The 26584-nt window shown below is 46.4% G+C and overlaps 1 protein-coding gene across 1 annotated transcript; it reads left to right on the top strand.

Annotated features, from left to right (window-relative positions):
• The first annotated feature begins 88 nt into the window (after positions 1 to 88).
• LOC144669337 (transcription factor PU.1-like) lies at positions 89 to 24133 on the top strand. The gene is made up of 6 exons (XM_078531699.1): positions 89 to 197; positions 10871 to 10895; positions 14843 to 14936; positions 16266 to 16462; positions 21228 to 21390; positions 23812 to 24133. Exons 1-6 carry the CDS (start codon positions 175 to 177, stop codon positions 24129 to 24131), a joined length of 822 nt encoding a protein of 273 aa, XP_078387825.1. The 5' UTR covers positions 89 to 174; the 3' UTR covers positions 24132 to 24133.
• The last annotated feature ends 2451 nt before the right edge of the window (positions 24134 to 26584 follow it).

Raw genomic sequence — 26584 nt, forward strand, 5'->3', positions numbered from 1 at the left:
ACTCCAGAAATGTCGATTGTGCAATGTAAAGGGGATTTTTGCAATGAAATCACCAGGCTCCGCCCACCCACGAAAGCTGTAGGGAACTTTAAAACGCTTGTAGCGATTCGAGTCCGGGTTCAGAAGGGAAGCAGGACTAGAGACTGGGCTGTCACAACTCTTATTCCGACCAACATGCACACACTGGAATCACCGCAGTAAGTACTTGTCAACACACCAGATAAATCCCGACCAAGCAACCCACCTCAACACTTGATAAAACTCACTGCCCCCCAATCCAGGTTTAAACAGACAAAAGAAATCCTTTTTATTTTGTTTTTTTTTAGAAACTTTTAAAAAAACATTTGGAACTCTTTCAATGCTGAAAGACGACATGGGGTCGGGCTGCTCCCCCTCTTTCCTCCATCCAAGTTACTTGATGATAACTTCCTTTTTTGAAAGTGTAAACCTTTTGTCTTTAAAAAAAAAATCGGTGTGGGAACCTAGCGATTTCTGAAGTGGCAAAAAGGAGTTGAGGGATCTGGGTTTTTTTTTGGTGGTGCCAGAGTAGGGTTAGAACTATTTAAACAAGAATGAAGTTGCCGTTTTGTTTCGTGGGGAATAAACGGAAAGGACATAACAAATTTAAGCTGTGAAAACCTGGATTGATTTGAAGCTTATTGAGGAGTTAAGGAAGAATGTTGATTTTTTTTTTTGTTTTACTCTTTGACAGATTACTGCTGCATTATTTCTATGTATGTTTGTACGGACAGACCAGATGCGTCTCCTTGTAAATGTGTCTGAGATGTTGGTTTCTGAGATGTAACAATTTTAAGTAAATACCACATTAGTATTTCAGTGTTACAGGTACTATTTTTCTGCTGTGCTGTTTTTGAAGCTTAGTTCATTACTAACAGAAGCTGATTCTCCTCTTCAGCATCGTTGCGTACAATTTCACTGAAATTTGGCTTATGTTACCCCAAAACATAGCAAAACGAAGAGAACCAAATGTGATTATAGACCACATTCCTGCCACTTCCAGACCTTATGGTTCAGGCCGAGAATTGACTTGATGGGTTAAGCACAGTTTAAGATTTAAAAAAAAAAGTGCTTTCTGTCACGCAGAGATACACTATGTTAACATCTATACAAATAGAAAAATACGTCAATTAATAGGCTATGTCAAAATATTCACAATGAATTGCTTTTGAGGACTTACGAGACTTGTTATGTTGGCGAATGCAACAACCATTCTCCCACAATCAATAACTAGAATGACCTGTTAATCTGCTTATTGATGCTGTTTGCTGAGGGGGAAATGCTGGCTGGGGCACTGGAAGAGAATTCTGCTTTTAGAAGTGTTATGTTGTTTTATTATTAATGCTTGTGATTATAAATAGATAGGTATTTGCATGTGTTTGTTTTTTGTGGAGGTTGCTGTTTTACAACTTGCTTTGTAGTCACAAATAAGTTGTACTGTTTTTTTTTCTAACTGGATAGAATTTGGTTTGATTCTTTTAGTTTATGCCTCTGCACTGCTTTGTAATATATTATATATATATATATATAAACAGATTTAAAAATTCACACAACAAAAAAAAAGTGGAAGATGGAGGGGGTGTTGTAGCTCCCCCTCATGGGTAAATTGAGGAATGCATTGGCCAGTGAGTCTTATGGACTAATGGGTCCCTGGTTCAATGCATGACCTCAGCTGGGCAATTTTAGGGGTGCTGTAATTGGCCTCACAGTGCTGCTGGGGGAATCAATCGCCACCAATCACTGCCCAGTGATCCCTGATGGAAGGTCGATGTTGGGTGAGGGTAGCATTGGGAGGGGCTGTGCTCCATTGAGGTGTGCTCAGGATGATTGCCCACTTGAATAGGGCGCTGCTCAAGCGTGTAGCAAGTCATTGCCTTAAGACGAGGAGGGGGCGGGGAGTTGTTGGAGGCAAACTGTTTAGCAAAATGACCAAGGGATAGTTTTGAGCAACCTATTCCCATTCTTGAATTAAGGCTCAGATGAAGTGCCAACAGTATGTCACAGATAATTAGGGTTGTTTAGAAAGAAAATAACTATTTACACAGCATCTGTGACCACCACAGGATGTGCCAAAACACTTTACAGCCAATGAAGTACTTTTAAAGTGTAGCCACCGTCGTATTGTAGTAAACTTGGCAGCCAATTTGTGCACAGCAAGCTCCCACAAATAGCAAGAGGATAATGACCAGATCATCTGTTTTTAAGTGTTGATTATAGAGTATGATTCTATATGCACATATGCTGCTGTTTTGTTTTCAGCGCTACATGGTATTGTCAGATGAGACCCTATACGAAAGCAAGTGGAGTTTTCAACAGTAAAAACAATGCTTTTAATTATAGCTCCTGTACATCTTTCACAGGTCAAACCTGTCTCATTTTCTCCTTGGCTCTGTATGTTGGCAGTTTTCTCACATTTTATTTTTCACATTTTATCTTCACCAAATCTTTGGCCCTCCCTATCTCTGCAACCTTCTACAGCCCCACAACCCTTGGTGAACCCCACATTCCTCCAATTCAGGCCTCTTGAGCATCCCTAATTTTAATTGCTCCATCATTGGCAGTCCTGCCTTCAGCTATGGAATTCCTGCCCTAAACCTTTCTACCTCTCTGCCTTATAGATGCTCTTTAAAATCCCTCTGTCCAAGCTCACCTGTTCCACTAGCTCCTCCTATGTCTGGTTGTCACATTTATTTGGTAATTGCCCCTGTGAAGTGCCTTGGGACATTATACCATGTTAAAGACACTGTGTAAATGCAAGTTGTTGTGTATCCCTTCAACATACTTCATCATAAGACACAGGAGCAGAAATTAGGCCATTCGGCCCATCGAGTCTGCTCCGCCATTCAATCATGGCTGATAAGTTTCTCAACCCCATTCTCCCGCTTTCTCTCCGTAACCTTTGATCCCCTTACCAATCATCGACAGCACATCAGTCTTCAGTCACTAATGAGAGGGAAGATGTGTGAGTAAAAAAGCACCCACACATCTCTAACTGCAGTCCTTGATCTAGCTGTGACATACGGATAATCAACTTTATTCCAGACAATTCTAGGAATAAACGTTAGGAAGGAGAGTTTAAGGAATGTGCAAAGCATTTCTTAATTTATAATGATTCCTCAGTCATCTCCACTCACCCACCCACCCCCTACCTGAAAGTGTACACCAGCCTAAAGGATCCACAACTTTCTCCCAGACCTCCAACAACACAACACCAAGCTGGCCACTAGGAGGCACCCAAGGGTGATTCCAATTCCAGGGAGGCTCTTGGCCATACTCAATGCCTCAGTGCAGCTGGATTCAGAAATTAAAATGAGGCTGGGGCAATAGCCCTCCCCATTCCATAGTTCCATTGTATTGCATGTTGGCACTCCAATGGGCTGACTCAAAGGTCATGACTGGCACCTGTCTCTCAATTATTTGATATAGCCTGTTAGTGCTACGTGTTTACCACTGGGTGGGTTGGGATCGGGGTTGGGGTCAGGTTCTCATCCCATATCCAGAAAGGCTGAACAAGAAGGCTATTCACCAATTAGAAAGTGCAAATAAGTAATTGGTGAAACTTCCCTTATCATAGTTTCTGAAGCGTTTGAATTGTCATGTGACACGGTGCACCCAGTACTTGTGGTCACCTGAATAGAACATCATTTCTCTAATGCAGCATCATTCTGGATATTACTCATTATTGAAGGCGGTGTAAAATTGCCTCCATTAAATACCTATTCTATATTATGGCCTCCTCGTACAGCTTTTTCCCTTCGCTCTATCCTATCCAACACAGCGGGCATATCCAAGTATCTGTATGAAGGACCTACTTGTGTTTTTTAGCCTTAAGTTTCCCACCAAATCCCAGATTCAAGGAGAAGATCCATCACTACCTTCCCAAGCTACCTTCTCGGTGTGGACAGTAAATGTGGCTTTGCCAGCGATGTTCTTTTTTTTCTTTATTCTTTCGTGGGATGTGGGCGTCACTGTTGTTGCCCGTCCCTAATTGGCCTTGAACTGAACATTTCAGAGGGCAGTTAAGAGCCGACCACATTGCTGTGGGTCCGGTGTCACATTTAGGACAGCAGATTCCCTTCCCTAAGGGACATAAGTGAACCGGATGGGCCTTTACGTCAATCAGCAGTTATCATGGTCACCATTACTGAGGCTAGCTTTATATTCCGGCCGGATTTGAACCCCTGTCCCTCGAGCGTTAGCCTGGACCTCTGGAATACGAGTCCAGTGACACAAATTTTCCTCACGGTGGAGTAATGGCGTTTTTTTAAAAGTTGAAAGTGGAACAAGCTGACTGGTTGTTGGTTGATGATCTCGGCCCAGGCTCGGCCCTTCCAGCGGTGTCAGCCTAGGCCATGTGCTCCAGTCTCGGTCGGAAGCGTTGAACCCACAGCCTTCTGCTGTGGATTCGCGTGCAGCCAGCTGCGGTGATAATATGTGGCCCCTTCTGATGGCTCAGTGATGGGGTGCAACACCTGTTTGCTTCTGGACCTTGAGGCAGCTTCCTGAGGTCACTAACCTTAACGAGAAAGAAGGCGTTCATGTAAAAAGAAACAACGACAACTTGTAGAGCACCTTTAATATAACGAAACGTTCCCAGGCGCTTCACAAGGAGCATTATAAAATGAGTTATGACAGCGAGCCACATAGTTAGATGTCAGGTTAGATGGCCAAAGGTTTAGTCAAAGAGGTAGGTTTTAAGTGTCTTAAAGGAGGCAAGTGAAGCAGCGGGACAGAGAGGTGTAGGGAGGGAATTCCAGAGCTTGAGGCCCAGGCAACTGAAGGCACACCACCAATTGTGCCTGGGAATTCCTGAGAGGCCAGAGTTAGAGGAACACAGATATCTCAGAGGGTTGTGGGGCTGGAGTAGATTACAGAGACAGGGAAGGGTGAGGCCATAGAGGGATTTGGAAACGAGGTTGAGAAGTTTAAAATCAAGAGGCCTCTCCATTAAGATTAGCGATGACGTGAACTTGGGCACCAGGGGTTGGGGCAAATTAGAGTGAGTTTAAATCCGAGTTTTCAGCACTTGCTTATCTGAGTCTTACAGACCAGGAGGGGTTGCACGTTTGGCAGTAATTGGCATTAGCGCATTGATGTGGTGGTAAGATTTTTACAGTTGGCTTTAGTGTCCCATAATCAGCCCAGCTTCCTGCTCCTGCCACGTTTAAGTAGCAACTACCGGAATTGGACAGCAGTGAGGGCCAACTTGAGTGAATAACCAGCTGCCTCCAGCCTGTGCTCAGACACCAATGTTGACCATTGAAGTCCAATATTGCAGTGTGACCATAGGACCATAACCATCAAGACTGAAGTCTTCTAGGGAAGAGGGGGCGGTGGGGGGGGGGGGGGCGGGGGGAGATGGATTATTTTCATCTTTGGCCACTTAATTAATGCACTTAATTAACGTCTTGCATGACTTCAGAATGTCCAGAGGTGCAATCATTGCCCCAATAATTGGGAGCGAGTTCCACATTCTCACCACCCTCTCAGTGAAGATGCTTCTCCTGAATTCCCAGTTGGAGTTATTAGTGACTATCTTATATTTGGTCAGTGCCACAATCGGGCATCTTACATAGAATATACAGCAGGAAAACCAGGAATTCTGCTTATCTGGTCCATTCCAGTGTTTATGTTTAACATTAAGTCTGTGTTGCCAGAATATAAGAGGCCTCTGTGAGGAGTGCAACTTTCTTTGTACAAAATTCAAGTATAATACATTATATTTTATTGTTCTAATTTTCTCCCTCCTTCTTCTGAGTACACAAATTCGGATGTAAGCTCCCAGTACTCTGGCCCAAACATAGTGGGTATTATTTCAGTTATGCGGATGGATTGGAGAACTTGGGACTGTTCTCCTTGAAGAAGAGAAAGTTGAGAGGAGATTTGATAGCGGTATTCAAGATCATGAGGGGACTGGACAGAGTAGATAGGGAGAAACTGTTCCCACTGGCGGAACGATCGAGAACGCGAGGGCACAGTTTTAAGGTAATTGACAAAAGAAGCAAGGGAGATGTGAGGAGAAATTTTTTCACGCAGCGAGTGGTTAGGATCTGGGATGCGCTGCCTGAGCGTGTGGTGGAGGCAGGCTCAATCGAGGCGTTCAAGAGGGAATTGGATTATTATCTGAAAAGGTAGAATGTGCAGGGTTACAGGGAGAAGACGGGGGGGCGGTGGGGGATGGCACTCGGTGAATTGCTCATTTGGAGAGCTGATGCAGACGTGATGGGCCGAATGGCCTCTTTCTGCACTGTCACGATTCTGTAGTTCTGTGAAACTCTGTTGTGCTGAAATTGCCATCATTGCTGATCCCAGTGGAAATTAGGCGATGTTTCTATATATGCCACACCTTCTTTCTCGTTGAGGTTAATGACCACAGGAATTGTACTGTGCATGGGCCTCAGCCCCCAGTCTACAAGTGCACGCCCTGCTGCACTGACGTGACGATTACTTGTTTCCCACACCAGCCCTTCCTGTGGCTACTTTTGAGTGAGATTGGTAATTTCGTGCTGAGCTGGCAGATGCGTACACCCCACCAGGGCTGACCAAACTCATTTCACACATGACCCTGACAGCTGGCAAACATGTAGTGTGATCCTGAGTCATCTGTGCGTCTTGCTGCATGTGGGACAAGAAACCTTTTAAGACGGGAGTAGTGTGGTCAGTCTCAAGAGCAGGTTTTACAGCTCCCACTTCCAACCTGATTCCCTTCTCCTTGTCCCTTCCTCATTGGAAATGGAAACTGTACTTGGAATGTAGGATAAGCCCAAATTTTCCCAATAAAATGAAGAAAGAAAGGAACACTTGCATTTGATTAACGTCTTGCATGACTTCAGAATGTCCAGAGGTGCAATCGCTGTCCCCATAATTGGGAGTGAGTTCCACAATCTCACCACCCTCTCAGTAAAGATGCTTCTCCTGCATTCCCAGTTGGAGTTATTAGTGACTATCTTACATTTGGTCTGTGCCACAATCGGGCATATTACATGGAATATACAGCAGGAAAACCAGGAATTCTGCTTATCTGGTCCATTCCAGTGTTTATGTTTAACATTAAGACTCCACCCACCCTGCTTCCAACAAACCCTATCAGCATATCTTTTCATTCCTTTCTCCCTCATATTCTTATCTAGCTTACCTTTAAATACAACTATCTAATCACCTTGTGGTAACGATTCTCACATTCTCAGCACTCTTTATGTAAAGAAGTTCCTTCTGAACTCCCTGTTGGATTTATCAGTGACTGTCTTATATTTAAGGGCCCCTAGTTTTGGTTTCCCTGCAAGTAGAAACGTCTTCTCCAGGCCTAACTTATTGAATCCCTTCTTAACCTTAAAAAACCTCTATTAGGTCACCCCTCAGTCTTCTCTTTTCTAGAGAAAAGAGCCCCAGCCTGTTCAGTCACTCCTGACAGGTTTAACTTCTAAATCCTTGTAGAGTATGGGATCAAGGCAAGTAGATGAAGTTAATATCTAATTGAATGGCGAAAGTGGCTTGTGGGAGTGAATGATCTACTCCTGTTCCTAAGAGCTTGGTTGGATGTGGCTATTGTTAAATTAACCCTTTAGAAGCCCCTCCTCAGGTCCCATGTCCAGTTTTGTGGATTGATCTAATTCCTTTTCCTCTACGTACACAATTCCGATCACATTCCCATTTATTTCCTTGAATTTTCTGAAGCAGGAGCCACTCCGCAGAGCCTGTATTGATGGAGTGGACAGTTGCAATGTTGCTGCCAATAATCCAACAGGTGAGGTTGGAATGGTTGGCATGTCGACAACATGCCGACGTGAGCCATCAAATATTTCTAACTTCCCGACTCCACCCAGCGTTCCTTAATACAGGAAGGAGGTGGATTGTGGGCTGTAATGGAAGTGGTTTTGGCCCATTCACAAAATCTCTCCGTGCTAAAGTTTTGAACTGAAGCCTAGACCTGCACAGTCATTGTCTTTGAGTGATGGGAAAGGAGGGAAGGGAATTAGATCTTCCTTGATGTGTGGGACTAGAGGAGCTGGGGTTGTTCTCCTGAGAGCAGAGGAGGCTGAGGGGAGATTTAAAAGGGATAGGCAAAATCACGAAGGGTTCTGATGGAGCCAACTTTTCTTTTTACGGGATGTGGGCTTCGCTGGCTGGTCCAGCATTTATTGCCCACCCTTAATTGCCCTTGAGAAGGTGGTGGTGAGCTTCCTTCTTGAACCGCTGCAGTCTATGTGGTGTAGGTACACCCATAGTGCTGTTAGGGAGGGAGTTCCAGGATTTTGACCCAGCGACAGTGAAGGAACGGTGATATATATTCCAAATCAGGATGCTGAGTGACTTGGAGGGGAACTTCAAGGTAGTGGTGTTCCCATCTATCTACTGCCCTTGTCCTTCTAGGTGGTAGTGGTCGTGAATTTGGAAGGTCCTGCCTAAGGTGCCCTGGTGAATTCCTGCAGTGCATCTTGTAGATGGTACACACTGCTGCTACTGTGCGTCAGTGGTGGAGCGAATGAATGTTTGTGGAAGGGGTGCCAATCAAGCAGGCTGCTTTGTCCAGGATGGTGTCAAGTTTCTTGAGTGTTGTTGGAGCTGCACTCATCCAGGCAAGTGGAGTGAATGCCAACACACTCCTGACTTGTGCCATGTAGATGGTAGACGGGCTTTGGGGAGTTAGGAGGCGAATTACTTGCTGCTGGATTCCTAGCCTCTGACCTGCTCTTGTAGCCACAGTATTTATATGGCTAGCCCAGTTCATTTTCTGGTCAATGGTAACCTGCAGGATGTTGATAGTTGGGGACTCAGTGATGGTAATGCCATTGAATGTCAATGGGTGATGGTTAGATTCTCTCTTGTTGGAGACCGTCATTGCCTGGCACTTTGCCTGGCACGAATGTTACTTGCTGCTTGTCAGGCCAAGCCTGGATGTTGTCCAGGCCTTGCTGTGTTTGGACATGGAGAAACAGTTTCCCCTGAGTCAGTAAACAGAGAGCACAGTTTAAAAATAATTGGCGAAAGACCGAGAGGGGAGAGATGAGGAGAGGTTTTGTACAGGCAGCTGTTATGATCTAAAATGCACTCAGCTGAATAATAACTTTCAAAAGAGAATTGGATATATATTTGAAAAGGAAGACTGGGGAAAGAGCAGGAGAGAGTGTAGGGACTAATTGGATAGCCCTTCAAGAAGCTGACACAGGAAAGATGGACCGAATGGACTCCTCCTCTGTTGTATGATTACATCGATTCCATTCCATTGCTTTAGATTGACGTCTACTAATGTTTTCCACAGCCCCACCACCACCACCACCCCAGCTCTTCCCCCTTCCTCTGCTGATGGTGTTAATGAACAAATGCACAGCACCATGGCTACCCTCACCCAACTGGTGGCTGGGAGCTTGGGCATTGAGTGTTGACCCTATATGACCTTTGAGGGCATTGCAGACCATAACATCACCCTGGCCTAAGTCAGCAAGCACAGTGTAAACTGGGTACTGAATCCAGAAGCGGTGACCTAATAGAGATCTTCAAATTTATGAGGTGTTTCGAAAAAGCAAGCTAGAAGGAAGTGTTTCCTCTGGCAAGTGAGTCAATAGCCAGAGGTCACAGAATTAAAATAATTAGCAAAAGAACTAGAAGAGTAGGTTTTTTTTCAGTTGACCTGGAACCCACTACCTGAAACAGTGGTGGTTGTCACCACAATAGGACAGTTGGACGTGTATTTGAAAAGGACTCATTTGCAGGGTTATGGGGAAAAAGAGTGGCGTGTGCGACAAAATTGGACTGCTCTTTCTAAGAGCTGGCACAGGCACAATGGGCCAAACGGCCACTTTCTGTGTTGTAAGATTCTATGATTTTATATCTATAAGCCTCCTAGTCTGGGCATCTCGGTGTTACGCGGGGTACTATAGTCGCTCAGGGTCACTGTGGGAGACTTGTAAGTTATCTTGAATGGGGTTAGCCTGTACTGAAGAAGTCCAGCTACATCTGTTGGGAGTGGCAGCTGAATTTTTTTTTGTTCTTAAAGGGGCATTGATGAAGGAATGTACAGAAGCAGATAACTGTACATGTACAGCTTTAGGCTCCCCTAATGAAGCTATCTGATGAGATACCCATGTGCAGCAATGTCCTATTTCCTCCTCGGGTGATGCACTAGGCTTATTTTAAACACAATTTGTGCCAAAGCCTTGTCAGAGGAGACGTTAAACCAAGGCCCCCTATCTGCCCTGTTGGTGGGCATCAATGGTCCCACATTGCGATCCCCACTCCCCACTCCCCCCCCCCCCCCCCCCCCCCCCCCAGCACGGTGCTCTAGCTAATGTTTATTCCAATGCCAATAGCACTAAAAATCAGATTATCCGGTCATTTTAATACATTGCTGTTCCTGGGAGCTTGCTGTGAGCAAATTTACTGCAAGGTTCCAGCATTTTGATAGCTACACTTCAAGAAAGCGCTTTACTGCCTGTTAAGTGCTTTGGAACTTCCTGAGATTGTGAATGCTGCTACGTAAGTGCAAAGTATCTCGCTCTATGGCTGTGGACTGAAGACTTTACTTTTCTAGCCACCTTGCCACAAAAATTAAATTAGTGTTAAAATGTGGAATGCTGCAGGTGCCCCCGGTAATCATCCACTGCGGAGCCTAGAGCAACACACCCTCTCTCTGCCCTCCCCACTGCTCCTCCCCTGCTCCCATACCCGGCTCTAACAGAGGTGGGGGGGTGGGTGAGGAACACAGTTTGGATTAGGTTATTTCAGGAATTGTAACACCCCAGAGCACTAATATCAGCATCCCAGAAGGATCATCCCACTGTTCAGCAGGCGTGAGCTGAACCCCCTGCTCTCGCTTAACATCCTAATGTTCTTTTATTTTGTTCCTTCTCTCTAGGATTGAAACGTCACAGATTTCTCTAGTAAGTATGAAACAGCTTTAAGATTCTGTTTTTTTTTTATTTTGCAAGCCACTGAAATGTTTACATATCTTTACCCTGAGTTGGTATGTTCAGACATGCCAACCTTACCATATCTTAGCAGAAATAAACCTTTTAAAAAAAAAAATGTATTCTTTCATGGGATGGGGGCATCGCTGACAAGGGCCAGCATTTGCTGTCAATCCCTAATCGTCCTTGAACTGAATGGCTTACTAACCCATTTCAGAGGGCAGATAAGAGCCATTCAGACCCATTGCTGTGCATCTGAAGTCACATGTAGGCCAGACCTGGTAAGGCCGGCAGATTTCCTTCCCTAAAGGATGCGTTTTTACAACAATTGATAGTTTTATGTTCACCATAACTGAGATTTGCTTTTAATCCAGATTTCTTTTTTATTAATTGAATTTAGGTGCCATGGTGGGATTTGAACCAGTGTCCCCAGGGCCTTAGCTCTGGGTTATTGGCCCAGTGACATTTCCACTGCACCACTGTTTCCCCATGGAATAGGTCTGAAAGCTGACTTGTGTGTCTCACTTCTTGCCGAAGACTGGTGTACCTCATATCTCCCTCCCCAGCTCCCTCATCCCTTGGCTCATCCTACGAGATTCAGCTTTATAAACCTCAATTTAAATTCAGTTCATTCATGAAATAAATCTGGAATAAAGAGCTGGTACCAGCAGTGAAACTACCAGATTGTTGTAAAAAACCTATCTGGTTCAATCGTGCTTAGGGAAGGAAATCTGCCGTCCTTACCTGGTCTGGCCTACATGTGACTCCAGACCCACAGCAATGTGGTTGACTCTTAACTGGCCCTCAGATGGCCTGGCAAGCCACTCAGTTGTATTAAAGACTGCTTAGGGATGGGGAAAAAATACTGATCTTTCCAGCGACGACCACACCCCATGAATGGAAAGAAATTGGCAGCACCCAATTAAAAGTGGAACTTACCACTTATACCCTTTTCAACTTTGGCCCTACAGCAATGGGCCTTCACCCAGTGTACCATGCCTTGGGGATGTGAGTGCAGGGAGAGTATTAATCTAAGACCCAGTGTGGGGAATGCTCCGCCAGTCTTTCTCTGCCCAAGCCGCCAGCAGTGCCATTTGGAATGATTTGTGACGTTCCCTTACGAAATCCATCACAACTGCACTTTGGTCCCTCTGACAACATCTGGATTTACAGTGTTATAAAATTGATGTTTGATGGGGCAGTGGGTTTTAGTACCTGGGATCAAACTGGGGTTCAACTAATGGGCGGAAACCCTCCAATGCTGGTCCCGAATTGAGCTAAGGGTTAGTTACAATTTAGTTCCTGGTAGGCACAAAGCCACACCATAAACTTGTTGTGCCTTAAATTCGGAAATCTTGATTGAAGAACCACAACAACTTGCATTTATATAGCGCCTTTAACATAGTGAAATGTCCCAAGGTGCTTTGCAAGAGCAGTATCAGCCAGAACCTTGATACTGAGCTACATAAGGAGATATTCAGACAGGTGGCCAAAAGCTTGGTCAAAGAGGTAGGGGTTAGAGGAAGAGAGAGGAGTGGAGGGACAGAGTAGTTTCAAGAGGGAATGCCAGAGCTTGGAGCTACAGGAAGACTGGAGTGGGAAATGGAAGAATGTAGCACTGATTGACCAAGCTTTTTGGTCATCTGTCTTGATGTCTCCTTATGTGGCTCGATATTTGATAATGCTCCTGTGAAGTGCCTTGGGGCGTTTTTCTCCGTTAAAGGTGCTTTGTAAATGCAAGTTGTTGCTTATTGCACAGAGCTGGCATGGATATGATGGGCCGCATGGTGGCCTCCCGTGCTGTAATCTTTCTATAGTTCTATAAATGCAAGTTGTTGTTGTAGTGCAGCAGAAGCCATTTCCCAGAGTTGGAGGCTGAGCCAATCTGAGACAGAACACAGGGAGCTTTAGTCTATGTCTCATTGTGACCTGAGAGTGCTTGCTTTTGGATTTGGTGTCTACACACATGTGGCTACCTCAAATAGCAATTGCCTTTACTGCCTGCATCCAATCTCTGTTTAAAAAAAAAACAGACACCTTTCTCCCTCCCCTGTGTTTCTTCTCCCTGTCAGGCTACATGCTACCTGGTTGGAAGCTTGGGACATGTCATAGAGTCCTGCAGCATGGAAGGAGACCATTCAGCCCATCATGCCAGAGTCTTTGAAAACTCTTTGAAAGAGTTGTCCAGTTTAGTTCCACTCCCCTGGCTCTTTCCCAATAGCCCTGCAAATATTTCTTTATCAATTATATATCCAATTTGAAGTTACTATTGAATTGGCTTTCACTGCCCTTTCAGGTAGCGCATTCCAGACCATAACAGGCCGTTGCCTCAATCTCATTTGGTATTGGGTGTCAGTTCATAGGAAGTGATAACCTTTTCAACATGCTTAGCATCTGCTTCAGCGTCAACCCTACTTATGCTTTGCAGTGTCTAGACTGGTCACTAGGTGGGTCCGAAGGAGGCATTTTGTTGGTCAAGTTGGTAATAGAAGTTCATGGTCCTGCCTATCAGACTCCATTCAGAAGACTCGCTGATAACAGCGCACTGTGTTTTTAACAAATAAAGACCTGCTTATCTCCCCTCTGGTTCTTGTTGAGTTTGTTAATCTGCCTATTTTCCTATGAGCATTGCGAGATTCAAACCTGGAATACACTGCATTGTCTGAGAGTCAAATGCTAGTAGCAGGGGGTGATAGGCTGAATGGCCTCTTTCTGTGCTGTGTCTTTCTACGATTGCACTTTCAACTTCCACACAACAATGTTACCAGCGAGTCTTCTGAATGGAGTCTGATGGGCAAGACCATGAACTTCCATTGCCAACTTGACCAACAAAATGCCTCCTTCGGACCCACCTAGTGAGCAGTCTAGACACTGCAGAGCGTAAGTAGGGTGAACGCTGAAGCAGGTGCTAAGCATGTTGAATGGGTTACGACTTCCTGTGAACTGTCACCCAATACTGAATGAGATTGAGGCAACGGCCTGAGAGGGGAGGCCAGGGCAGGCTCTGTATTCAAATTATTTGCACACTCCATTTGGCAACCTCCCCGCCATGTGCATCCTCCCTGAGGACCCTGGGGTGTCAAATAAAGAGTCTGAAGTGCCGCGCGCAAAAACACAAAAAGGAAACAGATGGGAGCTTGAGTTTAACCCTCGCGGCTACCCGTCCACCTGAGTTGCCGCAAGCGTTAACTTGTCAGATCAAAGCCACCAAAAGTAATTAGCCCCAAGTTGTTTGTCGGCACATATTTAGAATGAAACATTATATTGATGCCCGTTGTGGAAAAATTCAAATAAGCTGGCTCCATGCCAGACATGTACATGTGAGCCACAGTTGAGCTGGGGTTTTGCAAATATGCTTCATTTGTTTTTCTTTAAGCCAGCGTCCTTGCCTTAATTCTCAGCTCAATGGTCTCACTGTTGTACTGAAATCGCTACAAGGTTGTAACCACCACCTTTCGAATGAGACGAGAAACGGAGGCCTCTTCTGCTCTCTCAGGTGGACATAAAAGGTCCCAGAGCCAATATTGAGAAGGAGAGCAGGGGGAGTTCTCCACTGTGTCCTGGGGAAATATTTACCCCTCGACCAATGTCACTGAAAATGGACTCTCTGGTCGTTTATTTAAGTGCTGTTTGTGGGAGGTTGCTCTACCCGAATTGTTTTTTGACTCCATGACAATAGTGACTGCGCTTCAGAAAGTGTTTCATTGACTGAAGTGGCTGGGGGGAATCCTCAAGATGCGAAAGATGCTTTATTAATGCAAGTTTGGTGTTTTGATCGTGGGTGGCGAAGGGGGAAAAGAACAGTCCCTCTTCTCCAGCAAGTCATTGGGAAGTCTAAACGGTGAGGGCTGGGGTGGGCAGATCAAGTGAAAGTGAGGTGTATGTTAGATAACTCTGACAGTTCTATTTCTTCTCTGCAGTATCCTGACACAGTGACATACGAAACAGAGACATACAGCAAACACCCGGCTGCTTTCTGTTCCTACTATGTAGCTGAGCCAGAACAACCAACAGGTCAGTGGCTTAGGTATTGGGCTGAGATTGAAAAGTGGCCATATTTTTTCTAATTACTGACTATTGGAGCTCCATGTATCATCTCCCCCTCTCTCTATTTAACCACCCACACTACAGTCCAGTGGCACTGAGAGCCCAGCCCAGCTCGGAGCTAATGAAACAGCCTTGCAGTTTGGGAAGGCTTAACTCATGAAAGGACCTCTCGAATGCTACTTGTTTTTAATCAATCCCCAGAAAGAGGGAATCACTGCCAAGGCAAACACTTATTGTGTAGGTGGTGGTGAGCCATCTTCTTGAACCGTTGCAGTCCACGTGGTGTCTGTACGCTCACAGTGCTGTGTGGGAGGGAGTTCCAGGATTCTGACCCAGTGACAGTAAAGGAATGGCGATTATATAGTTCCTGGCCACGATGATGTGTGGCTTGGAGCAGAACTTGTAGCTGGTGTTCCCATGCGCTGGCGTTCCCCTGCCCTTCTAGGTGGTACAGGTTGCAACTTTGGAAGGCGCAGTCAAAGGAGGCTTGGCGAGTTGCTGCAGTGCATCTTGTAGATGGTACACACTGCTGCCACTGCGCGTCGGTGGTGGAGGGAGCGGATGTTGAACTTGCCAATTGGGGTGCCGATCAAGTGGGCTGCTTTGCCTTGTTTGGCGCCGAGCTTGTTAAGTGTTGTTGGAGCTGCACTCATCCAGACAAGTGGAGAGTATTCCATCACACTCCTGACTTGTGCCTTGTAGATGGTGGATAGGCTTTGGGGAGTCAGGAGGTGAGTTACTCTCCGCAGAATTCCCAGCCTCTGACCTGCTTTGGTGACCATGTTAGTTATGTGGCTGATCCAGTTAAGTCTCTGGTTGACCCCAAGATGTTGATATTGTAGGATTCGGCGATGGTAATGCTTTTGAATGACAATGTTCTTGAATTTTGTAACCTTTCGCTTAAAGTATGCAGACTATTATCTCTCTGTATTAATAAATATTTAAATAAATAATAAAAACACTTCAAATTTACAGCCCAGAAACAGGCCATTCGGCCCAGCTGGTCTATGTCAGTGTTTATGCTCTACACAAGCCTCCTTCCACTCCTTTTCATCTGATCCTATCAGCATATCCTTCCAATTCTGTTTCTAATCTGCAAGTGTCTTTTCCTTCACCTTACCAGAGACCTAGATTAATCCTGTCTGTATTGTAGCTTACATATTGAGTTATTGGTTGCTGTTGGAGGTCTTGCTGATGGGTGGGTGACAGACGAGAGTAATTACAGGTTCTAAGGGCAATGATGTTCCAGAGATATTAAGCATTACACCCCTAACAAACTGCTTCCTCTGCCTCTAGATCATTACTGGACGGGCTCTGACCATCACAGCCTGAGCTATGACCATTTCGATGGTGGGCAGTTCACACAGCTTCAGAATGTGCCGGTCTCCCACTTGCAGAGTTTGTACCCGCAGTTCCCACTGGAGGTCATCAGCACCCCCGACCCCTCACTGCCCAACCACACCCCCTGCCCACTGGAGGAGGACTACAATCAGGTAAAAATTACCAAAATTTGCCGATGATACCAAACTTGGAGGAGTGACAAAAAGTGAGGACGATAGGAATTGACTGCAACAGGACGTAGATAGGCTAGCAGAATGGGATGATAATGGGCAGATGGAATTTAATGCAGAGAAGTGAGAGGTGAAGCATTTTGGCAGAAGGGACGGAGAGAGACAATGTAGACTTAATGGCGCAATCCTAAAGAGTGTGCAGGAACAGAGGGACCTCGGGGCTCATGTGCATCAATTTTTGAAGCTGGTAGGACATAATGAGGGAGTGGTTAGCAAAGCATATAGGATCTTGGGTTTCATAAATAGAGGTATCGAGTACAGAAGCAGGGAAGTTGTGCTGAACCTTTATAAAGCCCTGGTTAAGGCCACAACTACCGCATGGTATCCAGTTCTGGTCACCATGCTTTAGGAAGGATGGGAGGGTCCTTGAGAGGTGCCGTGGAGATTTGCCAGAATGGTTCCAGGGATGATGGAATTTAGCTACCAGATTAGGTTGGAGAAGCTAGGATTATTCTCCTTGGAGCAGAGGGGAGATTTGATAGAGGTGTACAAACTTATAACAGGTTTGGATAAGGTAGACAAAGAAAAGCTGTTCCCATTAGCTGATGGTCTAAGTCTAAGGGACACAGATTTAATATTTTGGGCAGGAGATGCAGGTCCAATCTGAGGAAGAATCTTTTACACAGCGAGTGGTAATGACCTGGAACTCACTGTCTGCAAGGGTGGTAGAAGCAGAGACGATCAATGATTTCAAAAGGAAATTGGATGGGCACTTGAGGGAAATAAACTTGCTGGGTTACAGGGATAGAATGGGGGCAACGGGACTGGCTGGATTGCTCCACGGAGAGCTGGCATGGACTTGATGGGCTGAATAGCCTCCTTCTGTGCCAAAAATGACCCTATGACTTTATGACTCTAGGTATGTTGGATAGGGTTGCCAGCCCTCCAGGATTGCCCTAGAGTCTCCAAGAATTGGAGGTTAATCTCTGAGCACATCTGGGAGATAAAACCATAGGGAATTTTTTGTTTTTGTTGGTAGGCGTGTTGGCCATGTCTTAGTTGGTAGCACTCTTGCCTCTCTAGTCAGAAGATTATGGGTTCAAGTCCCACTCCAGCACCTGAGCACAAAAAGCTAGGCTGACAATCCCATGCGGTATTGAGGGAACGCCTCACTGCCTTTCTGATGAGACGCTAAACCAAGACCCCCATCTGCCTCCCCCTCTCAAGTGAATGCAAAGCATCCCATAACACTATTTTAAAGAAGATCAGGGAGTTCTCCATGGTGCCCTGGCCAATATTTATCCTTCAGTCAACGTCACAAAAATACAGATGATCTGGTCATTGTCATGTTGCTGTTTGTGGGAGCTTGCTGTGCGATAACGCCTGCTGTGTTTCCTACGTTTCAACAGTGACTACACTTCAAATGTATGTCATTGGCTGTAAAACACTTTGAGACATCGTGTGGTTGTGAAAGGCGCAATATAAATGTAAAGCTTTCATTTTTATGTATAAAGATATTGCAAATAGGGAAGGTGGGGAGTAAAAACTATTTAACTGACAGTCAACTATCATCCAATGGGGTGCTGTAGAGCCTGTGGGTCTGCCAATGCCTGTGGACTGGGGGGTGTGCACTGTGGAGATGGACATGTTGAGTGACCAATGGGAAGAGTGTGGAGGCTGGGCAGTTGGGCGGCAGGAGGTCATGTGAAGAATGTCCAGGAATCTATCCAAGCAGAGTTGGCAACCAAATAAAATCAGGAACTGCTGGAAAGACTCAGCAGGTCTGGCAACATCTGTGGAGAGAGAGAAACGGATTTAATGTTTCAAGTTCAATACGACTCTTCTTCGGAACTGAAGAGAGGCAGAATTGTGATGAATTTTAAGCTGTTGAAAAAGGGGGAGGGTCAGGTGGAGCAAAAAGGGAAGGTCAGGGTTAGGTTAGAGGGCGGGGAGATTAATTAACAAAGATGTCATGGAGTTAAAGGCAAAGGGAGTGGCAATGGTTGTACTGAAGGACCAAAGCATTGGTCCAGAAGGAGTCTTAATGTTAAGAATAAAGCCTGAAAGCAAAAACATGAAAACATGACACAGACTGGCACTTGACAAAAAAAAATCAAAATGGAGCGCAGAGTAGTCAGGAGTTGCTGAACTCAATGTTGAGTCCAGAAGGTTGTAAAGTGCCTAATCGGAAGATGAGGTGCTGTTCCTCCCTGCGTTGGGCTTCACTGGAACATTGCAGCAGGCCAAGGACAGAAATGTGAGAGTGAGATGGCAACTGAATGTCAGATTAGCCAGAAGCTGCACTAGACAAGTTGCACAGAAAGAACAATCAACAGCTGTGGATTTAAGAGGAAAGTGTGTGGTCCTGAGTGTTGTATACTGTCCTCTGTCCTCTCTCCCTGTTCAATTCCCCGCAACCCCCCTCACTACCTGTGTCTTATGAGCCACTTTTGAATTTGGCTAAGTTTGGTGATGTTGCAAATACAGAGGGCCCACTTCCCACACCTCTCCTCACACTGCCTGTAATGTCAATGACAGCAACTGAATAGCTCTGATTATTAAAATGCAGCAGATCTGGAGAATATCTGAAGCAGATTCTCTCTGAATTAGAGTGCCTTGTTAGCTCCAGTAGAAACAACCTAAATGAGAGTCAGTAAACTCTGTGTACAAGGCTACACCTGGATGCACGTTATTTCCCAGACTGCACTCATGTAGTGAACACGTAGCCATGCACGTGGTGAGATGCAGTGTCATTTTGACACTCTGAAATATCGCCACTGATCATGACCACTGCCGGATAGAGCGCGGCTGGATATGGGAGCACCGTGCGGTGAGGGCTCAGGAGAGGACTGGCAAGGGCTTGGGGGGAAGTGGACAGGGCAGCGCCAGAGTCAGCGGCTGAACGAGGCACAAATCAGTAGCAGCACCTGCCGAGGGCACACACCCATGGCGTCAACGGTGGGAGGAACTGCGCCCACCAGGAGCATGTGGGGAAATGGCACCTGACCAATCAGTGTCAGGAGTTGGTGTTTGAATTTTGTCCTGGGTTCCCTGCGGAAATTTGCAGCTTGTTCCCTGCAGCCCTCTTATAGAAAGCAGCATTTAGTGGGTTAAGGGGAAATACAAGCTGAGGACGTTACACTTTTAAAAAAGTTCATTCACGCGATGTGGGCTTCGCTGGCTGGGGCAGCATTTATTGCCCATCCCTAATTACCCCTTGAGAAGGTGGTGGTGAGCTGCCTTCTTGAACCGCTGCAGTCCATGTGGTGTAGGTACACCCACAGTGCTGTTAGGGAGGGGGTTCCAGGATTTTGACCCAGCGACAGTGAAGGAACGGCGACATATTTCCAAGTCAGGATGGTGAATGACTTGGAGGGGAATTTCGAGGTGGTGGTGTTCCCATCCGTCTGCTGCCCTTGTCCTTCTAGACGGTAGAGGTCGTGGGTTTGGAAGGTGCTGTCGAAGAAGCCTTGGTGAATTCCTGTGGAGATGGAGCTTGGGCTCCATCAAAGAGTTGTATTTATTTCAAAATCTCGGGACATCCAAAAGCACTTTACATCAAATTAAGTACTTTTATTGAAGTGAAATTACAGTTGTAACGTAAGACAGGCCAATTTATGCACAGCTAGCTCCCTCTAACAAACAGCATTGGGATATTCCCATAAATCCTATAAAATATACTCTTGCTGTCCTTGAGAGGATTTGAAGAACATTCCAGGACTGTAAGGAACGGTTAAAGAAGTTGTCTCTCTTCTCTCTGGAAAAGGGCAGATTTTTGAGACAATCCAAGTTACAGATTTGAAAGAGCCCATTTGGTCACTGGCAGGAGGGAGTTCGGAGTGAAGCTGAGCAGAACTGTCTCATCTAAAGAGCGATTGAGAGTGCGATAAATTGCTGGAGAAGGTAAATTGAAGCAGGCCATATAAAGTGGATCAGGAGGCAATAGGATGTGTTATTAGAGAGAAAAGATTGAGAGAGGTGGCAAGGGTTGGGGAAGTGAGGGTGGATCTATGGCTCTTCCTCATCATGTAGAATTCTTGTGTAAGCTGACACTATACAAATCTCTCAATGAGTTGTATGAACATTCACACCAATTGCTGGCTCCTGGTTTGTAGACAAACCTCCCACTGTAGTTGAGACAATGGAACAATGCAGTTGGGAGATTAATCCTGCAACACTGTGAGTCAACAGAAAGCACAGGTGATGTAGGAACCTCTCCAAGCGATATGAAAAAATCTTTTTCTTTTTCTCTCTTAGCTCCTTTTGTACTCCCTTTTGCCCTTTATCACACTAATATCACACAATTTCTAATCTTCTTGAGTTCTCTGCCCAAAGGCAAGTCCGACCCACAGTGCCACAGCCTCCACCATGGGTAGGGCACAGGGAGCGAACCCTGTACTGTTGGCACCGATCTGATCTGCCCAACCAGCTGGCCCCCCTAAGGAATTTGAGTTGCTATGGTAGAGGCTCCAATTCCCTTTCCATCACACGGCTGACCAGGAATCTCTCCCGCTCTTAACGCCCGCCGTTGGCGTGTGTTGGAAGGATTTGCAGGTTGATAATCGACCTGTTTGTCCACATTATGAACGCACCTTCCTTGGCCGTCACATCCTGGGATGGAACTTCAACCCGGAGCTTCTGGCTCAGAGGCAGGGGCACCACCCACTGCGCCGCAAGACCTCCTGTAATTTTAATGCACCGCCTAATGGATTACAGTCACTGAGATTTTATTTTTCCATTTCTTCAGGTTTTCCCGATGTTGTACCCTTCTTACCAGACGTCCAACGATCTGTCGAGCCCATCGATATCCGAGGACGATGATTATAATCTCGGCAGCCCGGTTCTGGAAGTCTCCGACAGTGAGTTTGACGAGAACATCCCTCCCAGAGAATCATCATCGCACGATGGAGGTCAGTGAGGCCTTGATGGCGAGTTGAAATACATATTTGAGTGAAATTGTGTCAGTTACAGCACTGCCGCCGCCTCCCTCCTCAACCCCCTCACCATGGCGCATCAGTTAAGTGCATTGACTGCGGCATGGCTGGAGTATTGTGTTCACTCCTGGGCACGACACCTTAGGAAGGATTCATGGCTGGACAGTTACCACTGGGATGAGGGACTTCAGTTGTGTGGAGAGATTGGAGAAGCTGGGGTTGATTGCCTTAGAACCAGAGAAGGCCACGAGGGAGGTGTTCAAAATCGAGAACAGTATTGCTAGAGTCAGTAAGGAGAAATTGTTTCTTGACACAGGCGGGTCAGTAACCAGTGGACACAGATTTAAGATGATTGGCAAAAGGGCCAAGAGTTGTTGTGATCTGGAATGTGCTGCCTGAAAGATGCAGATTCAGTAGTAACTTTCAAAAAGGGAATTGGATGTAGACTTGAGAAGGAAAAAAAAAATTGCAATTAATGGGGAAAGAACAGGGGAGAGGGGGTGGGGCTAATTCGATAACTCTACCAAAGAACAGACCCAGGCACGATGGGCTGAATGGCTGCCTTTCTGTGATGTTTCAGTCATATGGACCAGAAAGGTCCAAGGTCCTTATACTCACTTGGCTGACGTCTGATGAGTGGGCATCGGGGTGCTACCAATTGGCACTGGTGTCTTGAGTCTTAGGGAGAGGCTGAGCCCCAGTGACCCTCTGCTGGGGAATGCCACGAATGGAGGTTTGGATGAAGAGAGGGTCATGCCCTCTCCTCCCTCCATTTACGGGTGGTGTGCCAATGCTCACAGGTGAAGGTTGGATCACTCGGGAGGAGAGACGGAAGGAGGTATTGATAGGCCCTCGGCGTGTTCTGCAGAGACAGGAAGTGTAAAGCTATGTTGCTCTGTGGAGCAGCTGGACGCTACAAATAGATCTGCAAGTTAGTGCCACGAGCCTGGGCCTCAGACGCTTTGGGCAAAGATGCTCCACCACTGTTGAACCCAACTGCTGCCAATTTTGCTGAGTGAGCAAAAGTAGCAGGGTAGGGGAGGAAAGCCAACACTTCTACCAGGAGTTGTGCGCAGCATTGGCGGAGTTGGTTAACTCTGGTCAAGTTTATCAGGAAGGGTCTGGAGCCAGGAGCTGTTGGTGGAGGAAGGGGGGCGGGTGGTGGTGATGTTAGTGTCCACTTGAGCTGCTTGTAAATTTTTTTAAGGGAGTTACTCTTGTTTTATTCATTCATTGGATGTGGGCGTTGCTGGCAAGGTCAGTCAGCATTTGTTGCCCCCATCCCTAATTGCCCCTTGAATTGAGTGGCTTGCTCAGCAGGTAGTTAAGAGTCAAATGCAGGTTTGGAGTCACCTGACCAGGTAAGGATGGCTGACTTCCTTCCCTAACAGGGCATTAGTGAACCAGTTGGGTTAGATTGTGATAAGCTGTCAGATTTGCTTTATATTCTAGATTTATTAATTGGATTTAAAATCCACCAGCGCCAGGGTGGGATTCGAACCCACAATCCCAGGCATTTGCCCGGGTCGCTGGACTACTAGTCCAGTGACATTACCGCTACGCCACCATCTCCCCCTTTAACACTTTGAGGAACAACTAACTGAAAGCTGTTTGTAGATCAATGTCGATGTCGCTGTTTGAAAATTGAATTCTGCTGTTCCTTTCTCGAAAGTAATAAATGTATGAACAAGCTTTGTTACAGCGCGTGCAGCTGTTGTTTCTAAGGACACTGAGCCTGTTGTTGGGGTTCAACAGGTGTGGGTTTCTTCCCCACTCTCCCCTCCCGCTTTGGCATCTTGCCACCATAACCTTGCCTACTCTTCCTGGTCAAGCTGTTTGACTGCAGAGGACCTCACAGCTGAATCTAACCCTGTCTGTACCTGATGTTGACGCACCCCCTCCCCCCGCCCCCAACCAGTCGCTAGCACCTTTCTCCCCCACCTCCCCAATATGCCATTGTTGCATGCTCTTCCTCACTTGAGCTTGAGCAGTTCCTGTCTCTCTATCTTTCTGTCCCTTGCATTGACCCACCGGTCAGGTCACCTTGCTACTCCTGAAGGAGGCCCTTGTGGCGTAATGGGTAACATCCCTGCCTCTGAGCCAGAAGCTCCGGATTTGAGTCCCATTCCGGAACTTGCTGGTCAAGAAAGATGCGTATGTAACGTGGCCAAACAGGTTGACTATCAGCCTGTAAAAGCTTCCTTATGGCAGGTCTACCAGGCCTGAGACAGAGTGACGCTCCCTCAAGCTGTAGCCTCTGGCTTCAGGTTGGCAACCTGCTCCAGGAGAAACAAGCGACAGAAACAGATGTGAGGCTTTGTCTGCCTCATGTGTCTCTCGTGTGAAGCCTTCTAAGCCTTAAGTTGCTGTGACTAACATACTTCCCGGCTTGTGCAGGTGCCCGGAAAAAGGTCCGTCTGTACCAGTTCCTGCTGGAGCTGCTGAAGAGCGGAGACATGAGGGACTGCGTCTGGTGGGTGGACCGTGAGAAGGGGACTTTCCAGTTCTCCTCCAAACACAAGGAGCTGCTGGCCCATCGCTGGGGCATGCAGAAAGGCAACCGTAAGAAAATGACTTACCAGAAGATGGCCCGGGCACTGAGGAACTACGGCAAGACCGGCGAAATTCGCAAGATCAAGAAAAAGCTAACCTACCAGTTCGACGGCATGCTGCTGGGCCAGAAGAAATCGGAATGCAAAACCAGCTATTTGCCGTAAAACCACCAGGAGGGTCCCCCTTTTTCCTCGTGGACCCTTTGATCCCGGACTGATTGTTATGTTTGTTAGGACGTGAAAGCTGGTTTTAACTCTGCACTTACTTCCTTGTTTTCGTGTTGTGTTTTGTCTCGGTTTTCGAGAGCGCTGTTGAAAGCTGCTGGCGCTGTTGCTTTCCAATTTCACCGCGCCGAGATTCACAGACTTAACGCCACTTGCTTTTAAGTAGAACTGTGCAGCTGTTCTGTTTTTCCAGAAAGCTCCGAAGGTTAAAGGCTGTTGATTCATCAAAAGACGATGCCCCTCTTCCCCCCCCCACCAGTGGGCTAGGGCTGGCTGGGGGGTTGGGTGGGGTGGGGAAGGGGGAAGTAGTTTAAAGGAGCTTTCTATTGGAGAGGTCCTGTTAAAGGGAGTTTGTATTCTAGCCAAGGTGTCGCTAATCCCTGCGTTATAGGGGGAAACTTTTTTTTCCACTGCTTGGAGGAGTCCAGGACAAGGGGACATAATCTTAGGACCAGAGGCAGGCCATTCAGGAGAGAAGTTAGGAAAAGCATCAGCTTCCTATGAGGAAGCGTGGGGCTGTGTCCCGCAAAAGCTATAGATACCAGCTCAATTCATTTTCAATTCACGTGATCGATGGGAGCTTTTCCAGCTAAGGAATAGGGAACCAAGACGGGGTGATTGGAGTTAGGATGCAGATTAGCCACAATCTCACCAAATGGTGGAACAGAGCTTCTTCTGTCTGAGCCTCCATCTCTTCCCCGTGCGTCTCGTTGAATCTCCATCTGGACCACGCTCAGGCTGGAGGGCGTTCGTCAACTGATTAAAATGATTGGAGTCCCCTTGCTGTTGGCTAAAGACATGAGCTAGCTGCATCTCATTGATGAGGGCTCCTGCCTGCAGACAAGGCCCGAGTCTGTCCTAACCCACTGCTGCTCTGTTGATGGTCGACAGTTCAGGGCTGGAGAGTAGATTTGATGGATAAATGGTACTCTGGGTCATTGAACGTCTGAGACGAAAACACTCGGCCCTTTTTGAAAAAGCCAACTGGGGATTTGCTGTGCTCTACTTTTCTATTTTGTTTATTATTACAAGTGGGATGTGGGCGTCGCTGGCTAGTCCAGCATTTGTTGCCCATTCTTAATTGCCCATGAGAAGGCGGTGGTGAGCCGCCTTCTTGAACCGCTGCAGTCCATGTGGTGTAGGTACACCCACAGCGCTGTTAGGGAGGGAGTTCCAGGATTTTGACCCAGCGACAGTGAAGGAACGGCCGATATATTTCCAAGTCGGGATGGTGAGTGGCTTGGAGGGGAACTTACTGGTGGTGGCGTTCCCATATGTGTCTGCTGCCCTTGTCTTTCTAGATGGTAGAAGTCGTGGGTTTAGAAGGTGCTGTCTAAGGAGCCTTGATGAGTTGCTGCGGTGCATCTTGTAGACAGTACACACTGCTGCTACTGTGCATCGGTGTTGGAGGGAGGAGATGTTTAAGTTGATGGGCGGGGTGCAGATCAGGCAGTCTGCTTTGTCCTTTTGCAATATTCTGTTTATTTTGGAAAGTGTGCTTTTGTTGTAAATTTACAGTTAAAGAGAGTGTTAATTCTTATGGTGCAGGACCATGCCTGTGAGCTGCAATGAGAAAGCTTACCTGCATTTCTCTTTCCCATGGGTGAAATCAGAGGCTGTACCCCACAGAAAGCATTAATTGGATAACAGCACATTTGGGAAAACGAGATTAAATTCTTTAATATGATGAAGTTTGCGATGTATCTGTATATATTTTGAAAGCAAAAGGGGTAGGGAGGGTGGGTTTGGAGTCTGGTTCATTGACACATTCCTGTAAAGAATCTGAGGAGGGACCTTCATGGTTTCTGATCTTGGTTCTATCTCGTGTACATAACGTGTGCTGCTTAGAGCTGTCTTAAAGTGCGGCTTTTATTTTTATTTTTTTTTGTAACGATAAAAGAATTGAAAAACTTTGGTGCAGACACTGGTGACATACTACCTCCCAGTGCAGCCGCTGTGGGCGCTGTGTGCGGCCGATGTGGGCGCTGTGTGCGGCCGATGTGGACGCTGTGTGCGGCCGATGTGGGCGCTGTGTGTGCATGTGCCTGTTCACGCTGCATCTGGGAGCCTCAGCTCGCTCTGTCAACCGGGCACTTGGTGGACGGCAATACCTGGTGCGAAATGGTGGGCCCGGTACCATCCCCTCCCATGGGTACCATTTGCTTCATGTGAAGCCCCTAATGTAAATAAATGTAAATAAAACAGGAGTTGATTATTATTGGTCAGGGCCAGATGCTGTTGTGGGACCGTTTGTCTGTTTAACTGAATTAAAAAGAAAAACACCCTCTAATTTTTGTAGCAGGAGCTGGTCTTTGTCATTCATTCTTTCATTTCTTTTCAAGGTGCGCTGTTATTTTACACAGTTGTTTTAGTGCATGTGGTTCACTCTTGGA

The sequence above is a fragment of the Cetorhinus maximus genome, chromosome 29 (assembly GCF_964194155.1).
Source record: "Cetorhinus maximus chromosome 29, sCetMax3.hap1.1, whole genome shotgun sequence".
In the NCBI taxonomy this organism is placed as follows: domain Eukaryota; kingdom Metazoa; phylum Chordata; class Chondrichthyes; order Lamniformes; family Cetorhinidae; genus Cetorhinus; species Cetorhinus maximus.

Bases quoted from the DNA above. Each gene is read 5' to 3' on its own strand.
- LOC144669337 (XM_078531699.1), top strand. From the start codon at position 175: ATGCACACACTGGAATCACCGCA. The intron at 198-10,870 runs GTAAGTACTTGT...CCTTCTCTCTAG, and splicing joins CACACACTGGAATCACCGCA to GATTGAAACGTCACAGATTT. The intron at 21,391-23,811 runs GTCAGTGAGGCC...CGGCTTGTGCAG, and splicing joins ATCATCATCGCACGATGGAG to GTGCCCGGAAAAAGGTCCGT.